This window comes from Hyla sarda, chromosome 9 (assembly GCF_029499605.1).
Source record: "Hyla sarda isolate aHylSar1 chromosome 9, aHylSar1.hap1, whole genome shotgun sequence".
In the NCBI taxonomy this organism is placed as follows: Eukaryota; Metazoa; Chordata; class Amphibia; order Anura; family Hylidae; genus Hyla; species Hyla sarda.
Window position 1 is genome coordinate 101,605,013 of NC_079197.1, and position 22,856 is coordinate 101,627,868.

Here is a 22,856-nt window from a genome sequence, read left to right on the forward strand (position 1 = left end):
GATGAACTTATCCTCCGCAGCAGAGGTGACTCTTGGTCTTCCTTTCCTGGGGCGGTCCGCATGTGAGCCAGTTTCTTTGTAGCTCCTGATGGTTTTTGTGTGTTACGCCGAGCGCTCCGGGTCCCCGCTCCTCCCCGGAGCGCTCGCTTCACTCTCCCCGCGGCAGCGCTCCGGTCACGTCCTCTGACCCGGGGTGCTGCGATTCCGCTGCCAGCCGGGATGCGATTCGCGATGCGGGTAGCGCCCGCTCGCGATGCGCACCCCGGCTCCCCTACCTGACTCGCTCTCCGTCTGTTCTGTCCCGGCGCGCGCGGCCCCGCTCCCTAGGGCGCGCGCGCGCCGGGTCTCTGCGATTTAAAGGGCCACTGCGCCGCTGATTGGCGCAGTGGTTCCAATTAGTGTGTTCACCTGTGCACTTCCCTATATCACCTCACTTCCCCTGCACTCCCTTGCCGGATCTTGTTGCCTTAGTGCCAGTGAAAGCGTTCCTTGTGTGTTCCTTGCCTGTGTTTCCAGACCTTCTGCCGTTGCCCCTGACTACGATCCTTGCTGCCTGCCCCGACCTTCTGCTACGTCCGACCTTGCTTTTGCCTACTCCCTTGTACCGCGCCTATCTTCAGCAGCCAGAGAGGTGAGCCGTTGCTAGTGGATACGACCTGGTCACTACCGCCGCAGCAAGACCATCCCGCTTTGCGGCGGGCTCTGGTGAAAACCAGTAGTGGCTTAGAACCGGTCCACTAGCACGGTCCACGCCAATCCCTCTCTGGCACAGAGGATCCACTACCTGCCAGCCGGCATCGTGACAGTAGATCCGGCCATGGATCCCGCTGAAGTTCCTCTGCCAGTTGTCGCTGACCTCACCACGGTGGTCGCCCAGCAGTCACAACAGATAGCGCAACAAGGCCAACAGCTGTCTCAACTGACCATTATGCTACAACAGTTACTACCACAGCTTCAGCAGTCATCTCCTCCGCCAGCTCCTGCACCTCCTCCGCAGCGAGTGGCCGCTCCTGGGATACGCTTATCCTTGCCGGATAAATTTGATGGGGACTCTAAGTTTTGCCGTGGCTTTCTTTCCCAATGTTCCCTGCATCTGGAGATGATGTCGGACCTGTTTCCCACTGAAAGGTCTAAGGTGGCTTTCGTAGTCAGCCTTCTGTCCGGAAAAGCCCTGTCATGGGCCACACCGCTCTGGGACCGCAATGACCCCGTCACTGCCTCTGTACACTCCTTCTTCTCGGAAATCCGAAGTGTCTTTGAGGAACCTGCCCGAGCCTCTTCTGCTGAGACTGCCCTGTTGAACCTGGTCCAGGGTAATTCTTCCGTTGGCGAGTATGCCGTACAATTCCGTACTCTTGCTTCAGAATTGTCCTGGAATAATGAGGCCCTCTGCGCGACCTTCAAAAAAGGCCTATCCAGCAACATTAAAGATGTTCTGGCCGCACGAGAAATTCCTGCTAATCTACATGAACTTATTCACCTAGCCACTCGCATTGACATGCGTTTTTCCGAAAGGCGTCAGGAACTCCGCCAAGATATGGACTCTGTTCGCACGAGGCGTTTCTTCTCCTCGGCTCCTCTCTCCTCTGGTCCCCTGCAATCTGTTCCTGTGCCTCCCGCCGTGGAGGCTATGCAGGTCGACCGGTCTCGCCTGACACCTCAAGAGAGGACACGACGCCGTATGGAGAACCTCTGCCTGTACTGTGCTAGTACCGAACACTTCCTGAGAGATTGTCCTATCCGTCCTCCCCGCCAGGAAAGACGTACGCTGACTCCGCACAAAGGTGAGACAGTCCTTGATGTCTACTCTGCTTCTCCACGTCTTACTGTGCCTGTGCGGATGTCTGCCTCTGCCTTCTCCTTCTCTACAGTGGCCTTCTTGGACTCTGGATCTGCAGGAAATTTTATTTTGGCCTCTCTCGTCAACAGGTTCAACATCCCGGTGACCAGTCTCGCCAGACCCCTCTACATCAATTGTGTAAATAATGAAAGATTGGACTGTACCATACGTTTCCGCACGGAGCCCCTTCTTATGAGCATCGGATCTCATCATGAGAGGATTGAACTTTTGGTCCTCCCCAATTGCACCTCGGAAATTCTCCTTGGACTTCCCTGGCTTCAACTTCATTCCCCTACCCTGGATTGGTCCACTGGGGAGATCAAGAGTTGGGGGTCCTCTTGTTCCAAGAACTGTCTAAAACCGGTTCCCAGTAACCCTTGCCGTAACTCTGTGGTTCCTCCAGTAACCGGTCTCCCTAAGGCCTATATGGACTTCGCGGATGTTTTCTGCAAAAAACAAGCTGAGACTCTACCTCCTCACAGGCCTTATGATTGCCCTATCGACCTCCTCCCGGGCACTACTCCACCCCGGGGCAGAATTTATCCTCTCTCTGCCCCAGAGACTCTTGCCATGTCCGAATACGTCCAGGAGAATCTAAAAAAGGGATTTATCCGTAAATCCTCCTCTCCTGCCGGAGCCGGATTTTTCTTTGTGTCCAAAAAAGATGGCTCCCTACGTCCTTGCATTGACTACCGCGGTCTTAATAAAATCACGGTTAAGAACCGCTACCCCTTACCCCTCATCTCTGAACTCTTTGATCGCCTCCAAGGTGCCCACATCTTCACTAAATTGGACTTAAGAGGCGCCTATAACCTCATCCGCATCAGAGAGGGGGACGAGTGGAAAACGGCATTTAACACCAGAGATGGACAAGTAGAAAGGATTAACCAGATCTTGGGTGATTATTTGCGACATTTTGTTTCCTCCCGCCAGGATGACTGGGCAGATCTCCTCCCATGGGCCGAATTCTCGTATAACTTCAGGGTCTCTGAGTCTTCCTCCAAATCCCCATTTTCGTGGTGTACGGCCGTCACCCTCTTCCCCCCCTCCCTACTCCCTTGCCCTCTGGTCTGCCCGCTGTGGATGAAATTTCTCGTGACCTTTCCATCATATGGAGAGAGACCCAAAAATCTCTCTTACAGGCTTCATCACGCATGAAGAAGTTCGCGGATAAGAAAAGAAGAGCCCCCCCCGTTTTTTCCCCTGGAGACAAGGTATGGCTCTCCGCTAAATATGTCCGCTTCCGTGTCCCTAGCTACAAGTTGGGACCACGCTATCTTGGTCCTTTCAAAATTTTGTGTCAAATTAATCCTGTCTCTTATAAACTTCTTCTTCCTCCCTCTCTTCGTATCCCTAATGCCTTTCACGTCTCTCTTCTCAAACCACTCATCCTCAACCGTTTTTCTCCCAAATCTGTTCCTCCCACTCCTGTTTCCGGCTCCTCGGACATCTTCTCGGTCAAAGAAATTTTAGCTGCCAAAAAGGTCAGAGGAAAAAAATTTTTTTTAGTGGACTGGGAGGGTTGTGGTCCTGAAGAGAGATCCTGGGAACCTGAGGACAACATCCTAGACAAAAGTCTGCTCCTCAGGTTCTCAGGCTCTAAGAAGAGGGGGAGACCCAAGGGGGGGGGTACTGTTACGCCGAGCGCTCCGGGTCCCCGCTCCTCCCCGGAGCGCTCGCTTCACTCTCCCCGCGGCAGCGCTCCGGTCACGTCCTCTGACCCGGGGCGCTGCGATTCCGCTGCCAGCCGGGATGCGATTCGCGATGCGGGTAGCGCCCGCTCGCGATGCGCACCCCGGCTCCCCTACCTGACTCGCTCTCCGTCTGTTCTGTCCCGGCGCGCGCGGCCCCGCTCCCTAGGGCGCGCGCGCGCCGGGTCTCTGCGATTTAAAGGGCCACTGCGCCGCTGATTGGCGCAGTGGTTCCAATTAGTGTGTTCACCTGTGCACTTCCCTATATCACCTCACTTCCCCTGCACTCCCTTGCCGGATCTTGTTGCCTTAGTGCCAGTGAAAGCGTTCCTTGTGTGTTCCTTGCCTGTGTTTCTAGACCTTCTGCCGTTGCCCCTGACTACGATCCTTGCTGCCTGCCCCGACCTTCTGCTACGTCCGACCTTGCTTTTGCCTACTCCCTTGTACCGCGCCTATCTTCAGCAGCCAGAGAGGTGAGCCGTTGCTAGTGGATACGACCTGGTCACTACCGCCGCAGCAAGACCATCCCGCTTTGCGGCGGGCTCTGGTGAAAACCAGTAGTGGCTTAGAACCGGTCCACTAGCACGGTCCACGCCAATCCCTCTCTGGCACAGAGGATCCACTACCTGCCAGCCGGCATCGTGACATTGTGACTGCACTTGGTGACACTTTCCACCTAGAATATGACATATTTTCAGTTGTTTCACACTTTTTTGTTATGTATATAATTCTACATGTGTTAATTCATAGTTTTGATGCCTTCAGTGTGAATCTACAATTTTCATTCATTAGTCATTAAAATAAACTCTTTGAATGAGAAGGTGTGTCCAAACTTTTGGTCTGTACTGTATATATGTGCCCTTTATTATTTATCAAAGTCAACAAGCTGTTTTAACTATTTTTTTCTGTGTTTTAGGGCGAGTCAGGAGACATAGGTTTTCCGGGAAGCCCAGTATATGTTAATAATGGTGGTGCAGCTCTTCCAGGTAATACTATGTTGTTTTTATCACTAATGCCTCTTCTCTCCTTGAAGATGATTTTGCCTGAAAAAAACACTTAAAGGGGTACTCCGCTGCTCAGCATTTGGAACAAACTGTTCTGAACGCTGGATTCGGTGTCGGGAGCTCGTGACGTTTTAGTCACGCCCCACCCCCTCAATGCAAGTCTATGGGAGGGGCGTGCCATCCCATAGACTTGCATTGAGGGGCGGGGCGTGCCGTCATGAGGGAGCGGGGCTATGACGTCACAAACTCCCGGCGCCGGCTCCAGTGTTCGGAACAGCTTGAGTACGGTGAGCAGCGGAGTACACCTTTAAATCTTCCTATAATTTTGCTTACAGACTGAGGCTGGAATTCCACTTGGTTTTTTTTTTGGGAGAAAAACGCCAATTCTGCCGCATGGTGTTTTTTCGGCCAAAAAACGCTGCAGACAGATGTTAGCTGTAAATCAATGAGAAATCTCAAAATTATTTTTCCACTTGGTGTTTTTCAGTTTGGCGTTTTTTTTTTTTTAAATCCTTTTTCACTCTTTTTGGGCATTTTTCAGCTCCTTGGCGGTTTTGCTAAATCTCAGCATGTTGAGCCTATGGCGTTTTTTCCCCTGAAATCGTGGTGTTTTTCTCTCATAGAAGTCTATGGGAGTAAAAAAAAACGCCAAGTAAAACGCCATGTGGGTTTTAAGTTTGCCGTTTTTGCAGGCGGTTTTTATTATTTTTTTGGACTTTAGCAATCCAAAAAAAGTGATGGAGATACCTTTTTAATAAAATTTCGTAGGGTACCATTAAAAAATAATAAAAAAGATACAGTAGTGATGGAAAAAATTGTATTTAACGAAATGTATCTGTTATATAACAACATTTTTATTAATTTTTAAACAGAGATCAATTTATGTGGGCGGGTAGGGCACTAAAAATTTAGCCGACAATAATAAAAATGTAGTGTGTGTGTGTTTTTCACTTTTTTTCCTTTTTTTTAGGTGGTACTACTACTCCCAGCATGGAACATAATGGGAGTAGTAGTACCTGTACTAATTGACAGACAGAGTGTGCTCCATGTTGGGAGTAGTAGTACCTGCAGTTAAGGACAGATCACAGCAAGTGTCACTCCTGACACCCCATGCGATCGTCCTATCTATTGCAGAGATGCGGAGCGTCTTTCTCCTGCTCTCCACATCTCTGCTCTGTACTCCGGCCAGTGATGTGAATAGAACATCGCTCATTCATATTTCCCTCTGAGAGCTATGATTGGCTGCAACCATCCGGCCAATCCCCACTCTGGGTTGAAAATATGAATGAGTGATGTTCTATTCACATCACTGGCCGGAGTACAGAGCAGAGATGTGAGCGCTGTATAGAGCTGCTCCGCATCTCTGCTATATTATGGACGATCGCAACGGGTGTCAGGATTGACACCCGGGGCGATATGTCTATTAGTACAGGTACTACTACTCCCAGCATGGAACAGTCGGTTCCATGCTGGGAGTAGTAGTACTACCTAAACATTTTTTTTTTTTTAAATAGAGAGAAAAAGTGAAACACACATGCAAACTTTATTAAAAATTAATTAAAAGCTCATTATAAAAAATTTAAATTTACTTAAATAAATTTTATCCCATCCCTACTGCATCCTTTTTTTTTTTTTCGTACCCAACACATTTTTTTTTAAATGCCAAAGGGGCCAAAAATGCAATTTCAATTCAAATGCAAAAACACCATAAAAAACGTCAGACGCAGGAAATTGCACTGGCGTTTTTTGTGAAAAAAATCGCTGGGGAAAAAAAAAAGTGGAATCCTAGCCTCAACATTGATCAATAATCCTCATTTAGTTAATATTGTCTTTAAATAGCTTTCTTATATACTTCATTCTAGGTGTTCCCGGAGATCCAGGTCCTCCTGGATTTGAAGGCATGCCAGGGGCTGACGGACTCACTGGTTCACCTGGTCTTCCTGGTCCACCTGGGTTTCCAGCATTTGGAAGGGGTACGTTTTGTTTAGTACTATATATAATGCAGTAATCATGTTCTATCAGTAGTTCTATTCCTTGTTTACTTTGCCTTCTCTGTTGATCTTGATGGACTTTTGTCTTTTTTTCAACCATATAAACTGTGCATATTGCTGTTTTCAAGCATTACATTTAGGCTAGATTTACACTGTGTGTTTTTTCAGTGTTAGCATGCACTTTCTGTTATGGTTGATGGACCCACTATGGGTTATTTATCATTGTGTTCTATTGCTTTTTTGGTCTACGTTTGCGAATTTCTTTTATTTTTGTGCAAATTGCAGGGGTTTTTTTGCTTTTTTTTTTCAATTTCTAAAATCCGTCATTTTGACCTTTTGGTGTTGCTAGACCATTTTTTGAAGTGACGGATGCAGTGGTCATGAATTTATTATCTGCGTGTTTTTGAATTTTGCGCAAATTTTGCCGCAACTGGCTAAAAAAAAACTGCAAATCTAGACCACCTCCTGACCAGGTCTAAAAAAGATTACTACTCCTGTCTGTTTGCCAAAAATAAAAATCATCAGCCAGAGTGAAAGAGAGGGAGAAAGAGAGAGAGAATAAGGTAGAGAACAAGAATGTTTAAAGACATAAAAAGTTAAAAATAAAAAAAAAATGTGCAAAGGAAAAGTAAAGCAATTGTCCATATGAAACAATCAGATATATTTTTCAGGTACAAAAAAGGAATGGTAAAGATGTAAGAAACAATAAGTGTTAGCAATGGCCAGGATCTCACAATTCCATGTGCCCAAGTTTAAAGAAATACTGTATCCGACAAAGTGATGATAAGTGATAATAAAAAGGTGAAAAGTAAAAAAATAAAAATAAATAAATACATGTTCAACTAAAACCTCCGTCTCTGGTTTACCTTACCTGCGGCAAGATAAACCACTATTCAAATGTAAGACTCTCTTTGCAGACCTTCTTTTAGATATTCATTTGCCTTAAAATTAAAACTAAAACAAATAAAGACAAACACACAGACAAACAAGCTCCTTAGAAGCAGGGTAGACATGATCTGAAAGCAGCGGTAGAAAATGATCCGGGTGCAGATCTGTGCAAATGTTATCATGGTCACTGCAGCAATATGATAAATTTGTAGCAGCACCACCAAAAAATAAAAAAAAACACACCTAGACAAACAGCAAAAAGGATCTAGCCAAGACCATTATTGATAAATAACCCCCTATGTATCCCAATGAGTTCACTGTATGTTAAAATCTCAACAAAAGGGAAGTGAGTAACAATGATTAGTATAGTGATTTCCAACTGGGGCGCCACAGCAGTAAGAACTTGCCAGGTCCTGTGGCATTCCAGTAAGTTGTTGGCAAATAAAGGACTCCTGGCAGGAGGCAACTGTATCACTGCAGCAGATACTGCCTATGGCCACTTCCCTCTACAGAGGAGCCCTTCATCTCTCATGCAGCCGTTCCACATTTGCTCTCCCTTAAAGGGGTACTTCGGAGGAAAACTATTTTTCATTAAAAATCTTAATCCATCAAGTACTTATCAGATGCTGTATGCTGCAGAGGATGTTGTGTAATTCTTTCCAGTCTGACCACAGTGCTCTCTGCTGACACTCTTTTTATTAGAAAAATACAAAACTTATCAAATACAAAACACAAAGCAAGCTTAACCAGCTATAACATAAATAAGAAATACTTTAGAACCAAAAACAAAACCTCAAACAAAACCCTGCCTAACCGGCCAGCCCAGCTTTACTAAGATACAAAAATACTAAGATATTAAAATATGCCCAAAATATCTAAATCAAACACTCACACGCTTACCGAAAATGAACATAAGAAAAATAAATAAATAAATAAAATAGCACAACTTGGCTTGTCAAAATATAAACATAAAAGTTATCATTACCCGACTATAACTCAAAACCATCCATACTTGGGAACACGCAACAAGAAAACTAAACAGAAACCTCAAAAAAAAAAAAAAAAAAAAAAAATTATTATGTTTTTTTACTTTTTTTTTTTATATATATTTTTTTTACTTATTTTTTTACATTATTTATATTTTTTTTAATCTTTTTATATATATACATATATACATATATACATATATATACATACACACACACACACACACATTTTTTTTATAAACAAAAAAAAACAAAAAATAAAAAAATAGCAATAATAATAAGAATAATAATAATCAAAATAATCATATCACACATACATTCACTTACAAAATGTCCAAATTAACTGGATCCTCTATCCGGGACTAATGAAAATACCAAAGAAAACATAAAACAGACCAAATAACTGAAATAAACAAAATAAATCACATATCAACACAACAACTGGTCCGGCTACCATAACGCTATAACATGAAACAATATGAAACAATATAGGTATAACAATATAGATATAACACAATATACGTACAAAATTACTAAATATACTATATAAATAAAATATAATATAAACAAAATATATGCACTACAGAAAACCCCTACAAAATCAATAGAAAACCCTACACTAAAACTGTACCCTCACCCACACCACCCCTCCTGTACATGGGTCAGAGTCCATACCGTTCTTACAGTTCACAAAGTCCAGTCCTTAACTGACCCATGTCAGGTCCCCCAAAGATGAACACCACCACCCACAAGCACACCCTCCCCACCTAGCACTCCTCCCAACCAACTTATACACAAACTTATACACACTGAACCACAAACCACTTTAGGCCCAAGTTTGGTCGCCTGTAAGCCCTTCATACCATATCAGCTTAAAAACAAAACAAAAAGCTAGCGTGCACATGCATCAGCCCACCACCAGGGAGAAGGATGGCAGACTTGATACATTCAAAATAATTTTACACTCTTTCCCTAACTCCCCCTACAATTCTCCCTAATCCTATCCCTCCATTCAAACTAACCCTGTTCTCATCCTATCTCTATCCCTATAACACTGTCCCTAACCAAAATAAAGGTACTCTACCTAAAAGGTCTAGTACCTAGGGCACATCAAAAGAAAACCCTCTCCATAGGAGAGAAGCCCTACTGGTACCAAGACTGCCATACTCCAAAGACCTGATCTTCCCGAGGTCACCAGTGATGTTCCTACAGACCTCCACCTCGGAGAGGATTTTCTGTTGGGTCGACACTAAACACCGTGCATTCCACGTGTAGTACCTAACCACTAAACTAACTAAGAATAAAGTGCCCCGATCTCGGCCACCCAGGTTCCTGAATGCCCCATAAGCCCACTCCTGATAGGTAAGGCCGGCAAGTTGACTCCAGCCGATGGAAGCGCCCACCCTGTTGTAAACCCCTATATTAAAGGGACAATGAAGCAGGAAATGGTCCATGCTTTCCAGCATGTCCCCGCACTCTTCTCGGGGACATCCCCGGTCATCAGAGTTCCTACACTTCAAATTGTCCCTCACATATAGCTTCCCCTGAAAGCAGCGCCAGGCCAAGTCCCAAAACTTCTGGGGGATCCTTTTCATGTTTAAAAGGTACAACCCCACCCTCAGATCCCGACCTGGGCAGTCCCTGAGCGCCAGAGGCTTCTGGAAGTGGGTCAACAGAACCCGTTTGTCAAGGAACTGCCTTGACTGGGTCCTGATCTCCCACACTCCCAGACCCCACCGACGTATCACCTTCAGAGTCGGGGTAGCGTAAGCCGGAAGATGCCCATGGGGCGTACGGAGGTCCTTCACTTGCCCTCCTGTCTCCCATTCCTGGAAGAAAGGCCGAAACCATTCCCTGCAGGAGAGTACCCACGGAGAAGCCCTCTCTGACCAGAGGTTTGCAATGTTGGCTTTCAAGAAGGTGTTGGTTAAGAACACCACAGGGTTTACCATAGATAAACCCCCTAGTCTCCTCGTGCGGTACGTAACCTCCCTCTTGACTAGGTTCATCCTGTTTCCCCATAACAGTTGGAAAAACAGGCTGTAGATCCTAGTGTGGTAAGCCTCTGGCAAGATACATACGCTGCCCAGATAGATAAACAAGGGGAGCAGGTACGATTTGATCAGGTGTACCCTTTCCCTGAGGGTCATAGACCAACTCTTCCATTGGTCCACCTTCTGAGTGGCATCCTGGAGCTTACCATCCCAGTTTTTGGTGGGATAATCATCCTTGCCGAATATGATGCCCAAAACTTTTGCTGACTCTTGGGGCCCTGGAAGGGTGTCCGGGAGATCAAACGTGGGATCTCCCCCTCCCAGCCAGAGACTCTCACACTTATCCCGGTTGATCTTAGACCCGGATGCCTCCGAGTAGCGGTCCACTTCCGACATCACCACATCGACCTCCTCTCGCGAGGACACGAAAATGGTGACATCGTCAGCGTACGCCACCACTCTCTGGGCGACATCCAGCTCCGCCAGACTCATCCCGACTCCCGCCAACGGCCCACAATCTACCCTCCGGACGAAGGGATCGATTGCGAACACGTATAACAGCGGGCTCAAAGGACAACCCTGACGGACTCCGGACCCCACCTCAAAAGAGCGGCCAGACCAACCGTTCACCAGTGGAAAACTCTCTGCCCCTGCATACAAGATCTTAAGCCAATTAACAAAAGGACTCGGTAAGCCATATCTCAGGAGGACGGACCAGAGGTACTCGTGGTTCACCCGATCAAACGCTTTGGCCTGATCCAGGGACAGCAAGTACCCCTTCCAGAAACCCGCACTACTCCGCTCCACTGCCTCCCTGACACTAAGGACCGCACTTAAGGTGCTTCGGCCTGGAACAGAGCAGTGCTGGGCCCGCGAAAGGAGCCGGGGTGCAAACTTCACCAGCCGATTAAACAGTATCTTAGCCAGAAGCTTCCTGTCCGTATTGAGAAGAGCTATGGGCCTCCAATTCTCAATACGGCTGGGATCTTTACCCTTTGACAAAAGAATCAGGGCTGACCTCCTCAATGACTTCGGCAGAGTGCCCGAGGAGAGACACTCATTGAATACCTCAGTCAAGAGGGGAGCTAAAGACTCCTTAAAGGTCCTGTACCACTCGGATGTTAAGCCATCCGGACCTGGTGACTTCTTAGGGGCAAGCCCCTCGATCGCCAGTCTCACTTCCTCTTCCCTGATTTCTTCTGCCAAAACATCAAGAGAGGGGTCTACCCCTGGCTCAGGAATGGTTTCAGTCAGGAAAACCGACATCTTGTCTCGATCTAGATCCTTCCTCCCCAAGAGGTGCGAGTAGAAGGATCTGACGACCTCCAAGATCCCTGATCTGGACCGATTCAGAGATCCTGTACTATCAATCAGTCCTGAAATGACTTTACTACTCACTGACATCTTACAGTTTCTGTAAGGGTCGGGCGAGCGGTACCTCCCGTAATCCCTCTCAAAAACCAAAGATGCGTGCCTATCATACTGACACCCCATCAGCAAGGATTTCACTCTGGAGATATCCTCTCGGCTACCTCCAGTCGAGACGAGAAGCTCGAGTTTCCTCCTCAGTCCCTGATACAGGCGATACCTGTTCAGGGACCTGAGGCTCGAGAGCTGGTGGAAGAACCCCGCAACCCGCTTCTTGAATATCTCCCACCACTCTGACTTACTACTACATAGGCCCAGTAAAGGTACCTGACTCTGAAGAAAATCCTCAAAGGACTGTCTTACCTCCACTTCCTCCAGGAGGGACGAATTCAGCTTCCAATAACCTTTACCCATCCGGGGGGTCTCTGAAACATTCAGGGAAAACAAAATCATACAGTGATCGGAGAACTCCACCTCAACCACGGACACTGCGGAAGAGACGGCTTCCTCCTTTAAATAAAACCTATCTATTCTAGACCTGCGACTACCTTGATGATAGGTGAAACCCGCGTGGCCCGAGGGGTTCCGGATGTGGGCATCCTCTAGGCGAGCTTCTCTAGCTATGCTAATCAGTGCCACACTATCACAAGTCAGCGGACCATTGGAGCCTCTCCTATCTTGGGACCTCGTGACATTATTGAAGTCCCCTCCAAAGATCACCTGCCGACTCGTAAAAAGAAAGGGCTTAATCCTCATAAAGAGATCTTTACGGCCCCGCTTAGTTTGCGGGGCATAGATGTTAATGAGCCGGAGCTCCTGCCCCTTCATGAGGACATCTAGGATCAGGCACCTCCCCATTTCTAATTCAATAACCCGTCGGCATTCAACAGGAGCGGTAAAAAGGACCGCCACCCCACTATACGGCTCAGCCGCAAGAGACCAGTGGGAGGGACCGCGCCTCCACTCTCTCCTGGCTTTTACCAGGGAGGCTAGATCTGACAACCTGGTCTCCTGTAAAAAGAAAATGTCGGCTTCAACGCGGCCGAGAAAATCAAAGGCTGCAAATCTAGCCGTATCAGATTTTATGCTGGCACAATTAATAGATGCCAGCGTCAATGGGGTGAGTGCCGCCATACAGGGTGATTGAGTTAGACGGCCTTCTATCCCTTACACCTTCTTCCTCTCCTTTCCCCCACCCCCATCTGAGTCAGAGGAAGACCCCTTACCCCTTTTAAGGCTGTGGGATAAATCCATCCCAGGATCTTTACCTTTGGAATCCAGAGTTGCCTTTCCCCTTGAGGAACCCACCTCAGGGGTGGAAGGCTCGGCGCTCCCTTGAGGCTGCACCACTTCCCGCCCCTCTTCCTCCCCCTCAAGAGGAGGAGGCGAGATAGTATCCCCGAGGGCCTCATACCGATTCGAGAGGACGATCAGAGGGTCGGAGACTGGGATGTTCCTTTTCAGGTCTGGGGCTGTAACAGAAGAGAGGAACAGAACCTCCTTACTTTTTCCCCTTTTCCTCCTCCTCTTCTTTTTACGGTCACCATTTAGTTTCTGCCCTCCCTCCTCCTCCTCATCCACTGTTTCGTATTGGGAAGAACTGGAGGAGAGGGCAATCTCACCCTCCTCTCTGCGAATTCTCCCGACCTCCTCATCCAACTCAGTCTCACCCAAAACCTCAGATTGCTGACCAACTGAGCCCGTGCCTGGAGAGGGACCCAGAGCTACCCCTGGCACCTGGGAAATCTCCTGGACCCTCTCCAACCTGCGCTTCTCCTCTCGCCTCAGCTTAGAGGGGGTCTTGTGCTTCTCCCTCACTGGTTTTGGTGCCCCTTCTCCATGGCTGGTCCCCTCCCCCACTGAGGCAACCGACAGGCTCTCCCCAGCAGGAGTGGTCGCAGCATAGGAAAAGGAGCGCGGACACCGGCTGAAAGGGTGACCTAAGTCACCACACAAGTTACACCTAATCTGCCCACAGGTGGCTGCCAGGTGACCCACCCCACAGCAGAGGGCGCATATCTGCTGAGTGCAGTTTGCACTAAAATGGTTGGGGTCACCACACCTGTGACACAGCTTCGGCTGCCCTTGGTAGAAGACCTGAATCCTGTCGCGTCCAAGGAAGGTGGCCGAAGGGATGTGGGTGACTGTGTTCCCTGAACGCCTGAGACGGACGGAAAACGTCCAGGCCCCAGACCAGATCCCGTGTTCATCAAAATTCTTTCGGGGGACGTCCGTCACCTCCCCGTACCTGCCCAGCCAGGTCATGATATCGTAGCATGAAAGTGACTCATTACGGGTTAATACGGTCACCTTCTTCAGCATGCTTTGGCGGGATACCGCTTTTACAGCAAAATCACGCCATCCGGGCTCGTTCTTCATCAGCTCATAATTAGACCAGAAAAGATCAAGTCCCTCTGGCCTAACAAAGCTGACGTCAAACTCGGAGGAGCCGAAGGGGTGAATCAGGGCAAAGATGTCCCTAGCCCTGAAACCCATCTGGAGCAGAAGCTCCACCACCTTGCCCCTTTGTGGGCACGCATCATTGCCAGTCCACACCAAACGGGCCACATTCCTGCGGCCAGCCTCCTGCCCGGGTGTATGGAGGGACCATACGATCTCCCCATCTTTTTCTCGGAACGCTCCAAGACCATGTCTCTCCACCCAAAAAGACAGGTCCACCTCCTTTCCCTCTACCTGGAGCGTCCTCTCTCCTCTCCTAAGCGCCTCCAGGAGGCGCCGCTGCAAGTGACCATTTCCAGATTCCAAAGGTAAAGAACTCCCTGAACCTCCCGAACCCCCAGCCGCCACACTTGCATAACTCCTGGCGACTGGGGGGGCAGCCGGACCAGACCCCGACACACCAGAGCCACCAGCACTTACACCACAATCATTCCTCCCATCCATGACACTCCTCCTATTCATACCACTACCATTCCTCTCATCCACAGCACTACCACTCCTCCCATTCACAGCACTACCACTCCTCTCATCCACAGAACTTCCACTCCTCCCATTCACAGCACTACCACTCCTCTCATTCACACCACTACTCCTCTCATCCACAGCACTTCCACTCCTCCCATTCACAGCACTACCACTCCTCTCATTCACACCACTACTCCTCTCATCCACAGCACTTCCACTCCTCCCATTCACAGCACTACCTCTCCTCCCATTCACACCACTACTCCTCTCATCCACAGAACTTCCACTCCTCCCATTCACAGTACTACCACTCCTCTCATTCACACCACTACTCCTCTCATCCACAGCACTTCCACTCCTCCCATTCACAGCACTACCACTCCTCCCATTCACACCACTACTCCTCTCATCCACAGAACTTCCACTCCTCCCATTCACAGTACTACCACTCCTCTCATCCACACAGGTATTACTAAACCCTTTCAGTGCAGTAACTTTTTCACTCTTACTTTTGGCTGAGCTGGCCGGGATAGACTGTAATGTTGCTGGTGCCGATGTCACTAACTCTGCCTCTGGCATCACATCTCTGCCGCTGATGTCACTAGTTCCATCTCCTGACGTCACTTCCATGAGCAGGGCCGCCCCTCCTCCTTCACCATGTGACGTGTAGGAAATCCCCTCCCTCACAGGGGAAGTTTCCATTATGTCAGCACTTGCACTGAACGACCGCATGGACTGTCCAGCTGATGCCCGGACACTCCCCCCCCTCACAGGGGAGTGCCCTGCAGCACCAGCAATGCCCAGGGGACCGCCCCCCACTTCAAGCCTGTCCTGCCCTTCCCTACCGACAGGACAGGAGGGCTTCTCAGCATCTCCCTCCGCCATCTTGGATTTCACACTGTACCCCCCGTGCTGGCCCCGCTCCACCTCAGAAGTGGGGTCTTGCAGAGTGGGGGGCCCAGCAGCCTGTACCAACTTCTCAGCCGGCCCAGACTGCTGGAAAGGACTAAATACAAAACGGGTGACTTCTCCCACTTTCCTCTTCTTTTTGCTCCTCTGCCCTTTCTTCTTCCCTCCTTCAGGGCCCAGATCATCACCAAAAGAAAAGTTCTGGAAATGAGTGGGGGATTCCTGCAGGATGATGGCCCGGAGCACCCCGCCATCACTGTCCTCCTCGCTCTCATCAGCAGATGACACAGGTAAGGCCACCATTTGAGCAGCAGCAAGGTGGTCTTCACTGAGGGGGGGGCTAGGGGTGACACAGACAGCAGGGGCCCCACCATCCAGCACCACACTCTCCACCCTCCCCTCAGCCTCTCCGACAATCTCTGACTGTTCCACCTCCTCCTCCTCACCGCCACTACTCTCCCCATCATCCACCACCTCCTTACCTGGGGATTTCATGGCGGTGAATCTGTCCTTGTTTAGCAATTTTTCACGGAAAAGTCCACTGCCTTCCAAAAGGACCTTTCTCCTTTCTTCCAACGCCTTAATCTCTGTTTTCCGGGCTTGTATTCTCACCCTCAGCTCGGGTCGTTTTTTCTTGGGACCCCTGTCAGCCAGGTTTTGGGCCAGGCGCAAATCCTCCCTGGCTGCCTTTAGTTCTTTCCCACAGCGGTCGTACTCTGTAAACCGAGCCGTCATCCTGGAGCAATATATTTCCGCGGACTCTTTCGGGTCTCGGTTGCCCCACATCTCAACATTCTGCAGGCTTTTCTTGGCCTTCCTGCCACTAGTGGCCTTTCCACTACTCGCCGTTGCCTGGGGAGCAGGGACCACATTACTGCGGTCCCTGCTAGATTTTCTCACACAGGCCGGAAGACTGGCTGTAGTTGGCTTCTCTCCACCCCCCGCCAGCCTGGAACGGGAAGTGGAGCCCCGAGATTCCCGGGGCTCCATGCAGGGAGGCTCTCCCCAGGAGTCTGCCACCCTCCTGGGAAAAGCTGTTAGAACACCTGCCTCTGTAGTCTGCTTGGAAGTCCTGGAGAGCTCAAACAGGGACACACCCGCACGCTTCTCACACTGAACTGGTGTGTTTCACAGGAAGTGCTCTCTGCTGACACTCTTTTTTATTATAAAAATACAAAACAATTCCAAAAAACAAAAACACAAAACAAGCTTAACCAGCTACAACAGAAATGCAAAATAAAATAAAACCCTGCCTAACCGGCCAGCCCAGCTTTAATAAATTGTAAAATATACCAAACTACAACTATACTATACCTATACACCTAAGCAAACTATGAAATTCACACTCACACACAACATTAAAAATAATAACAATAATTAAAAAAAAATAAATAAATAAAAAAAAATAAATAAAAAAAAAAAAAAAAAAAAAAAAAAAAAAAAAAAATTATTTAAAAAATAAAAAAAATAAAATAAAAAAATAAAATTTGCTCAACTTGGCGAATTAAATGAAATAAATAAACCAACATAAAATTCAGCACCACCTGGCTATAACTCAAAATGATCCATACTTGGGAAAATAAATAAATAAATAAATCAAGCAACAGAAAACATAACACACGCATAATCTCCAAAACTAACAAACACACACACACACACATATTGAGAATGAACATAACAACAGCACAACTTGGCTTATAAAAAAATAATAATAATAATTTCCTATATATATAAAAAAAAAATATATATATATATATATATATAATAAAAAAAACAAACAAAAAAAAAAAAAACTTTTTTAAATAAGTTATATATACACAGACAAAAACACCTACATATAATAATAATAATAATAATAATAATAATACAGAACTACAACTGGTCCGACTGCCCTTTTCTTATGGCTAATGCAACAATATAAAACAAAATACATGACACACTATACCAACAAATAAATAATATAAAACAATAAACATAGCACAGTATACATACAAATATAATAAATGTGCCTCACAAAAATACCTACAAAAACCCTAAAATAAATCCTACACTAAAACTGTGCCCTCTCCCACACCACCCCTCCTGTACATGGGCCAGTCCATAACCGTTCGTACAGTTCTTAAGTCCAGTCCTTAACTGACCCATGTCAGATCCCCTAAGGAGAAAAAAAAAAAAAAAAAAAAAAAAAAAAAAAAAAACACCCCCTCCCCACCTAGCACTCCAACCAACCAACTAAATACAACCTTATATACAAGACCACAACCCAATTTAGGCCCAAGTTCAGTGCCTGTAAGCCCTTCATACCATATCAGCTGTAAACAAAACAAAAAGCTATGGTGCACATGCAACAGCCCACCACCAGGGAGAAGGATGGCAGATCTGATACACTGAAGAAATTTAAGCTCTTTCCCTAATTCCCCCTACTATTCTCCCTAATTCTATCCCTTCATTAAAACTGACCCTACTATCACCCTATCTCTATCCCTGTATGCCTGTCCCTAACCAAAATAAAGGTACTCTACCAAAAAGGTCTAGTACCTAGGGCACATGAAAAGAAAACCCTCTCCATAGGAGAGAAGCCCTACTGGTACCAAGACTGCCATACTCCAAAGACCTGATCTTCCCGAGGTCACCGGTGATGTTCCTACAGACCTCCACCTCGGAGAGGACTTTCTGCTGGGTGGACACTAAACACCGTGCATTCCACGTGTGATACTTAACCACTAAGCTGACTAAAAATAAAGTGCCCCGATCTCGGCCACCGAGGGTCCTGAATGCCCCATAAACCCACTCTGGATAGGTAAGGCCGGCAAGTTGACTCCAGCCGATGGAAGCGCCCACCCGGTTGTAGACCCCTACGTTAAAGGGACAATGAAGCAGGAAGTGGTCCATGCTTTCCAGCGTGTCCACACACTCTTCTCGTGGACACCCCCGGTCATCAGAGTTCCTGTACTTCAGGTTGTCCCTTACACCTAGCTTCCCCTGAAAGCAGCGCCAGGCCAAGTCCCAAAACTTCTGGGGGATCCTTTTCAAGTTTAAAAGATACAACCCCACCCTCAGATCCCGACCTGGGCAGTCCCTGAGTGCCAGAGGCTTCTGGAAGTGGGTCAACAGAACCCGTTTGTCAAGGAACTGCCTTGACTGGGTCCTGATTTCCCACACTCCCAGACCCCACCGACGTATCGCCTTCAGAGTCGGGGTAGCGTAAGCCGGAAGATATCCATGTGGTGTACGGAGGTCCTTCACTTGCCCTCCTCTCTCCCATTCCTGGAAGAAAGGCCGAAACCATTCCCTGCAGGAGAGTACCCACGGAGGAGCCCTCTCTTTCCAGAGGTTCGAGATGTTAGCTTTCAAGAAGGTGTTGGTTAAGAACACCACAGGGTTTACCATAGATAAACCCCCTAGTCTCCTCGTACGGTACGTAACCTCCCTCTTGACTAGATTCAACCTGTTCCCCCATAACAGTTGGAAAAACAGGCTGTAGACCCTAGTGTAGTAAGTATCTGGCAAGATACATACACTGCCCAGATAGATAAACAAGGGGAGCAGGTATGATTTGATCAGGTGCACCCTTTCCCTGAGGGTCATAGACCAACCCTTCCACTGGTTCACCCTCTGAGTGGCATCATGGAGCTTACCGTCCCAGTTTTTGGTGGAATAATCATCCTGGCCGAATGTGATGCCTAGAATTTTTGCTGAGTCTTGGGGCCCTGGGAGGGTGTGCGGGAGATCAAACGTGGGATCCCCCCCTCCCAGCCAGAGACTTTCACACTTTTCCCGGTTGATCTTGGACCCGGATGCCTCCGAGTAGCGCTCCACCTCTGACATCACCACATCGACCTCCTCCCTCGAGGAGACGAAAATAGTGACATCATCAGCGTACGCCACCACTCTCTGGGTGACATCCAGCTCCACCAGACTCATCCCGACTCCCGCCAACGACCCACGATCTACCCTCCGGACGAAGGGATCAATCGCGAATACGTATAAAAGCGGGCTCAAAGGACAACCCTGACGGACTCCGGACCCCACCTCAAAAGAGCGGCCAGACCACCCGTTCACCAGTGGGAAACTCTCTGCCCCGGCATACAAGATCTTAAGCCAATTAACAAAAGTACACGGTAAGCCATACCTCAGGAGGACGGACCAGAGGTACTCGTGGTTCACCCGATCAAATGCTTTGGCCTGATCCAAGGACAGTAAGTACCCCTTCCAGAGACCCGCACTACTCCGCTCCACTGCCTCCCTGACACTGAGGACAGCACTTAAAGTGCTTCGGCCTGGAACAGAGCAGTGCTGAGCCCCCGAAAGGAGCCGGGGTGCAAACTTCACCAGCCGATTAAACAGTATCTTGGCCAGAAGCTTCCTGTCCGTATTGAGAAGAGCTATGGGCCTCCAATTCTCAATACGGCTGGGATCTTTACCTTTTGAGAGAAGAATCAGGGCCGACCTCCTCATTGACTTTGGCAGAGTGCCCGAGGAGAGACACTCATTGAATACCTTGGTCAAGAGGGGAGCTAAAGACTCCTTAAAGGTCTTATACCACTCGGATGTTAAGCCATCCGGACCTGGCGACTTCTTGGGGGCGAGCCCCTCAATCGCCAGTCTCACTTCCTCTTCCCTGATATCTTCTGCCAAAACATCAAGAGAGGGGTCTACCCCTGGCTCAGGAATGGTTTCAGCCAGGAAAGCCGACATCCTGTCTCGATCTAGATCCTTCCTCCCCAAGAGGTGCAAGTAGAAAGATCTGACGACCTCCAGGATCCCTGATCTGGACCGATTCAGGGATCCCGTACTATCAACCAGTCCTGAGACTACTTTACTACTCACTGACATCTTGCAGTTCCTGTAAGGGTCGGGCGAGCGGTACTTCCCGAAATCCCTCTCAAAAACCAAAGATGCGTGCCTATCGTACTGACACCTCATCAGCAAGGACTTCACTCTGGAGATATCCTCCCGACTACCTCCAGTCGAGACAAGGAGCTCGAGTTTCCTCCTCAGACCCTGATACAAGCGATACCTGTTCAGGGACCTGAGGCTCGAGAGCTGGCGGAAGAACCCCGCAACCCGCTTCTTGAATATCTCCCACCACTCTGACTTACTACTACAAAGGCCCAGTAAAGGTACCTGACTCTGAAGAAAATCCTCAAAGGACTGTCTTATCTCTGCTTCCTCCAGGAGGGACGAATTCAGCTTCCAATAACCTTTACCCATCCGGGGGGTCTCTGAAACATTCAAGGAAAACAAAATCATACAGTGATCGGAGAACTCCACCTCAACCACGGACACTGCGGAAGAGACGGCTTCCTCCTTCAAATAAAACCTATCTATCCTAGACCTGCGACTACCTTGATGATAGGTGAAACCCGCGTGGCCTGAGGGGCTCCGGATGTGGGCGTCCTCTAGGCGAGCTTCCCTAACTATATTATTAAGGACCACACTATCGCAATCCAGCGGACCATTGGAGCCTCTCCTATCTTGGGACCTCGTGACATTATTGAAGTCCCCTCCAAAGATCACCTGCCGGCTTGTAAAAAGGAAGGGCTTAATCCTCATAAAAAGATTTTTACGGCCCAGCTTAGTTTGTGGGGCATAGATGTTTATGAGCCGGAGCTCTTGTCCCTTCATGAGGACATCTAAGATCAGGCACCTCCCCATTTCTAACTCAATAACCCGTCTGCATTCAACCGGAGCGGTAAAAAGGACCGCCACCCCACTATACGGCTCAGCCGCAAGAGACCAGTGGGAGGGCCCGCACCTCCACTCTCTTCTGGCTTTCACCAGAGAGGCTAGATCTGACAACCTGGTCTCCTGTAAAAAGAAAATATCGGCTTCAACACGGCCAAGAAAATTGAAGGCTGCGAATCTAGCCGTATCAGACTTTATACTGGCACAATTAATAGATGCCAGCGTCAGTGGGGTGAGTGCCGCCATCATGGGTGATTGAGTTAGACGGCCACACCTTTACTTCTGCTTCCCCTTCTTTTTTGCCCCCTCATCCCCTGAAGAAGAGGAAAGGGCAGGACCACTTTTGGACCTTTTCTTAGATTCTGATTGGTCCATGTGGTCCCCGTCTCCATCCGGCCCCAGTCTAGCCTTGCCCTCCGAGGAAGATGCCTCCGCAGGACAGGGCCCAGTTCCCCCCAGAGGCTCTCTCATCCTAGGCACCCCGCCCTCACCTTCCCCCTCCAAGGAGGGGGAGGAGATGGTATCGAGGACGAGGTACCGGTTTGACAGGTCAATCAGAGGGGGGGCAGTCAGGCTTCCGTTTTGGACCTGGTCCGTAGTACAAGGCTTAACAGAGGGCTCCGACCTCTTCTTTCTCCCTTTCCTTTTGCCCTTGTCTTTCTTTTTTGGCCTTTCCCCACTCTCCTCATCCACACTTTCATAGTGGGAGGAATCAGAAGGGTCGGCCATTTTGCCTTCCTCTCTGCGCAGCCTCCTGATCTCCTCATCCAGCACGTTCTCCCCCAGGGCTTCAGTGGTTACAGGGCCAGCTTCAGGAGCAGGGGCCGGAGCTACCCCAGTCACCTGGGCACTCTCCAGCTCCCTACTCCTCCTACGATTTTCCTCCCGCCTTAGTTTGGCAGGGCCCTTTTTCCTCGTCACTAGCCCTGTTATGCCCCCATCCCTGCTCGTACCCTCCCCAGCCGGGGCAACTTCACAGCTCTCCCCGGCCGGAGCGGCCCCAGCACGGGCGAAGGCGCTTGGACAACGGCTGAAAGGGTGCCCGAGGACACCACACAGGTGGCACCGGATCTGTCTGCAGGATGCAGCCAGATGACCCACCCCACCACACAAAGCACAAACCTGTACAGTACAGGCTGCACTAAAATGGGTGGGGCTACCGCACCTGTGACAGACCTTAGGCTGCCCCTGGTAAAAGACCTGGATTCTGTCACGTCCAAGGAAGGCAGCTGACGGAATGTGGGCAACTGTACTACCTGAACGCTTGAGTTTGACGGAAAACGTCCAGGCCCCAGACCAGATCCCGTGCTCATCTAGATTTTTCTTGGGCATGTCCGTCACATCCCCATACCGTCCCAGCCAGGTCATGATGTCATAGCAGGAGAGTGACTCGTTACGAGTCAAAACGGTCACTTTCTTGACTGAGTTCTGACGGGAAATAGCCTTTACAGCAAAATCCCGCCAGCCGGGCTCATTCTTCGCCACTTCGTAGTTCGACCAGAAGAGTTCGAGACCCTCCGGTCGAACAAAACTGACGTCAAATTCGGACGAACCATAGGGGTGAATCAGGGC

General features: G+C 48.7%; 1 protein-coding gene across 3 annotated transcripts in view; it reads left to right on the forward strand.

The window, feature by feature from the left end:
- The window catches only part of COL4A6 (collagen type IV alpha 6 chain), a 267,855-nt gene that overhangs the window by 182,646 nt on the left and 62,353 nt on the right, over positions 1-22,856 (forward strand). For all 3 annotated transcript variants that reach the window (XM_056538783.1, XM_056538784.1, XM_056538785.1), the window contains 2 exons: positions 4,448-4,517; positions 6,398-6,508. In XM_056538783.1, the coding sequence (XP_056394758.1) occupies positions 4,448-4,517; positions 6,398-6,508 (181 nt within the window). The remainder of the gene's footprint in view (positions 1-4,447; positions 4,518-6,397; positions 6,509-22,856) is intronic.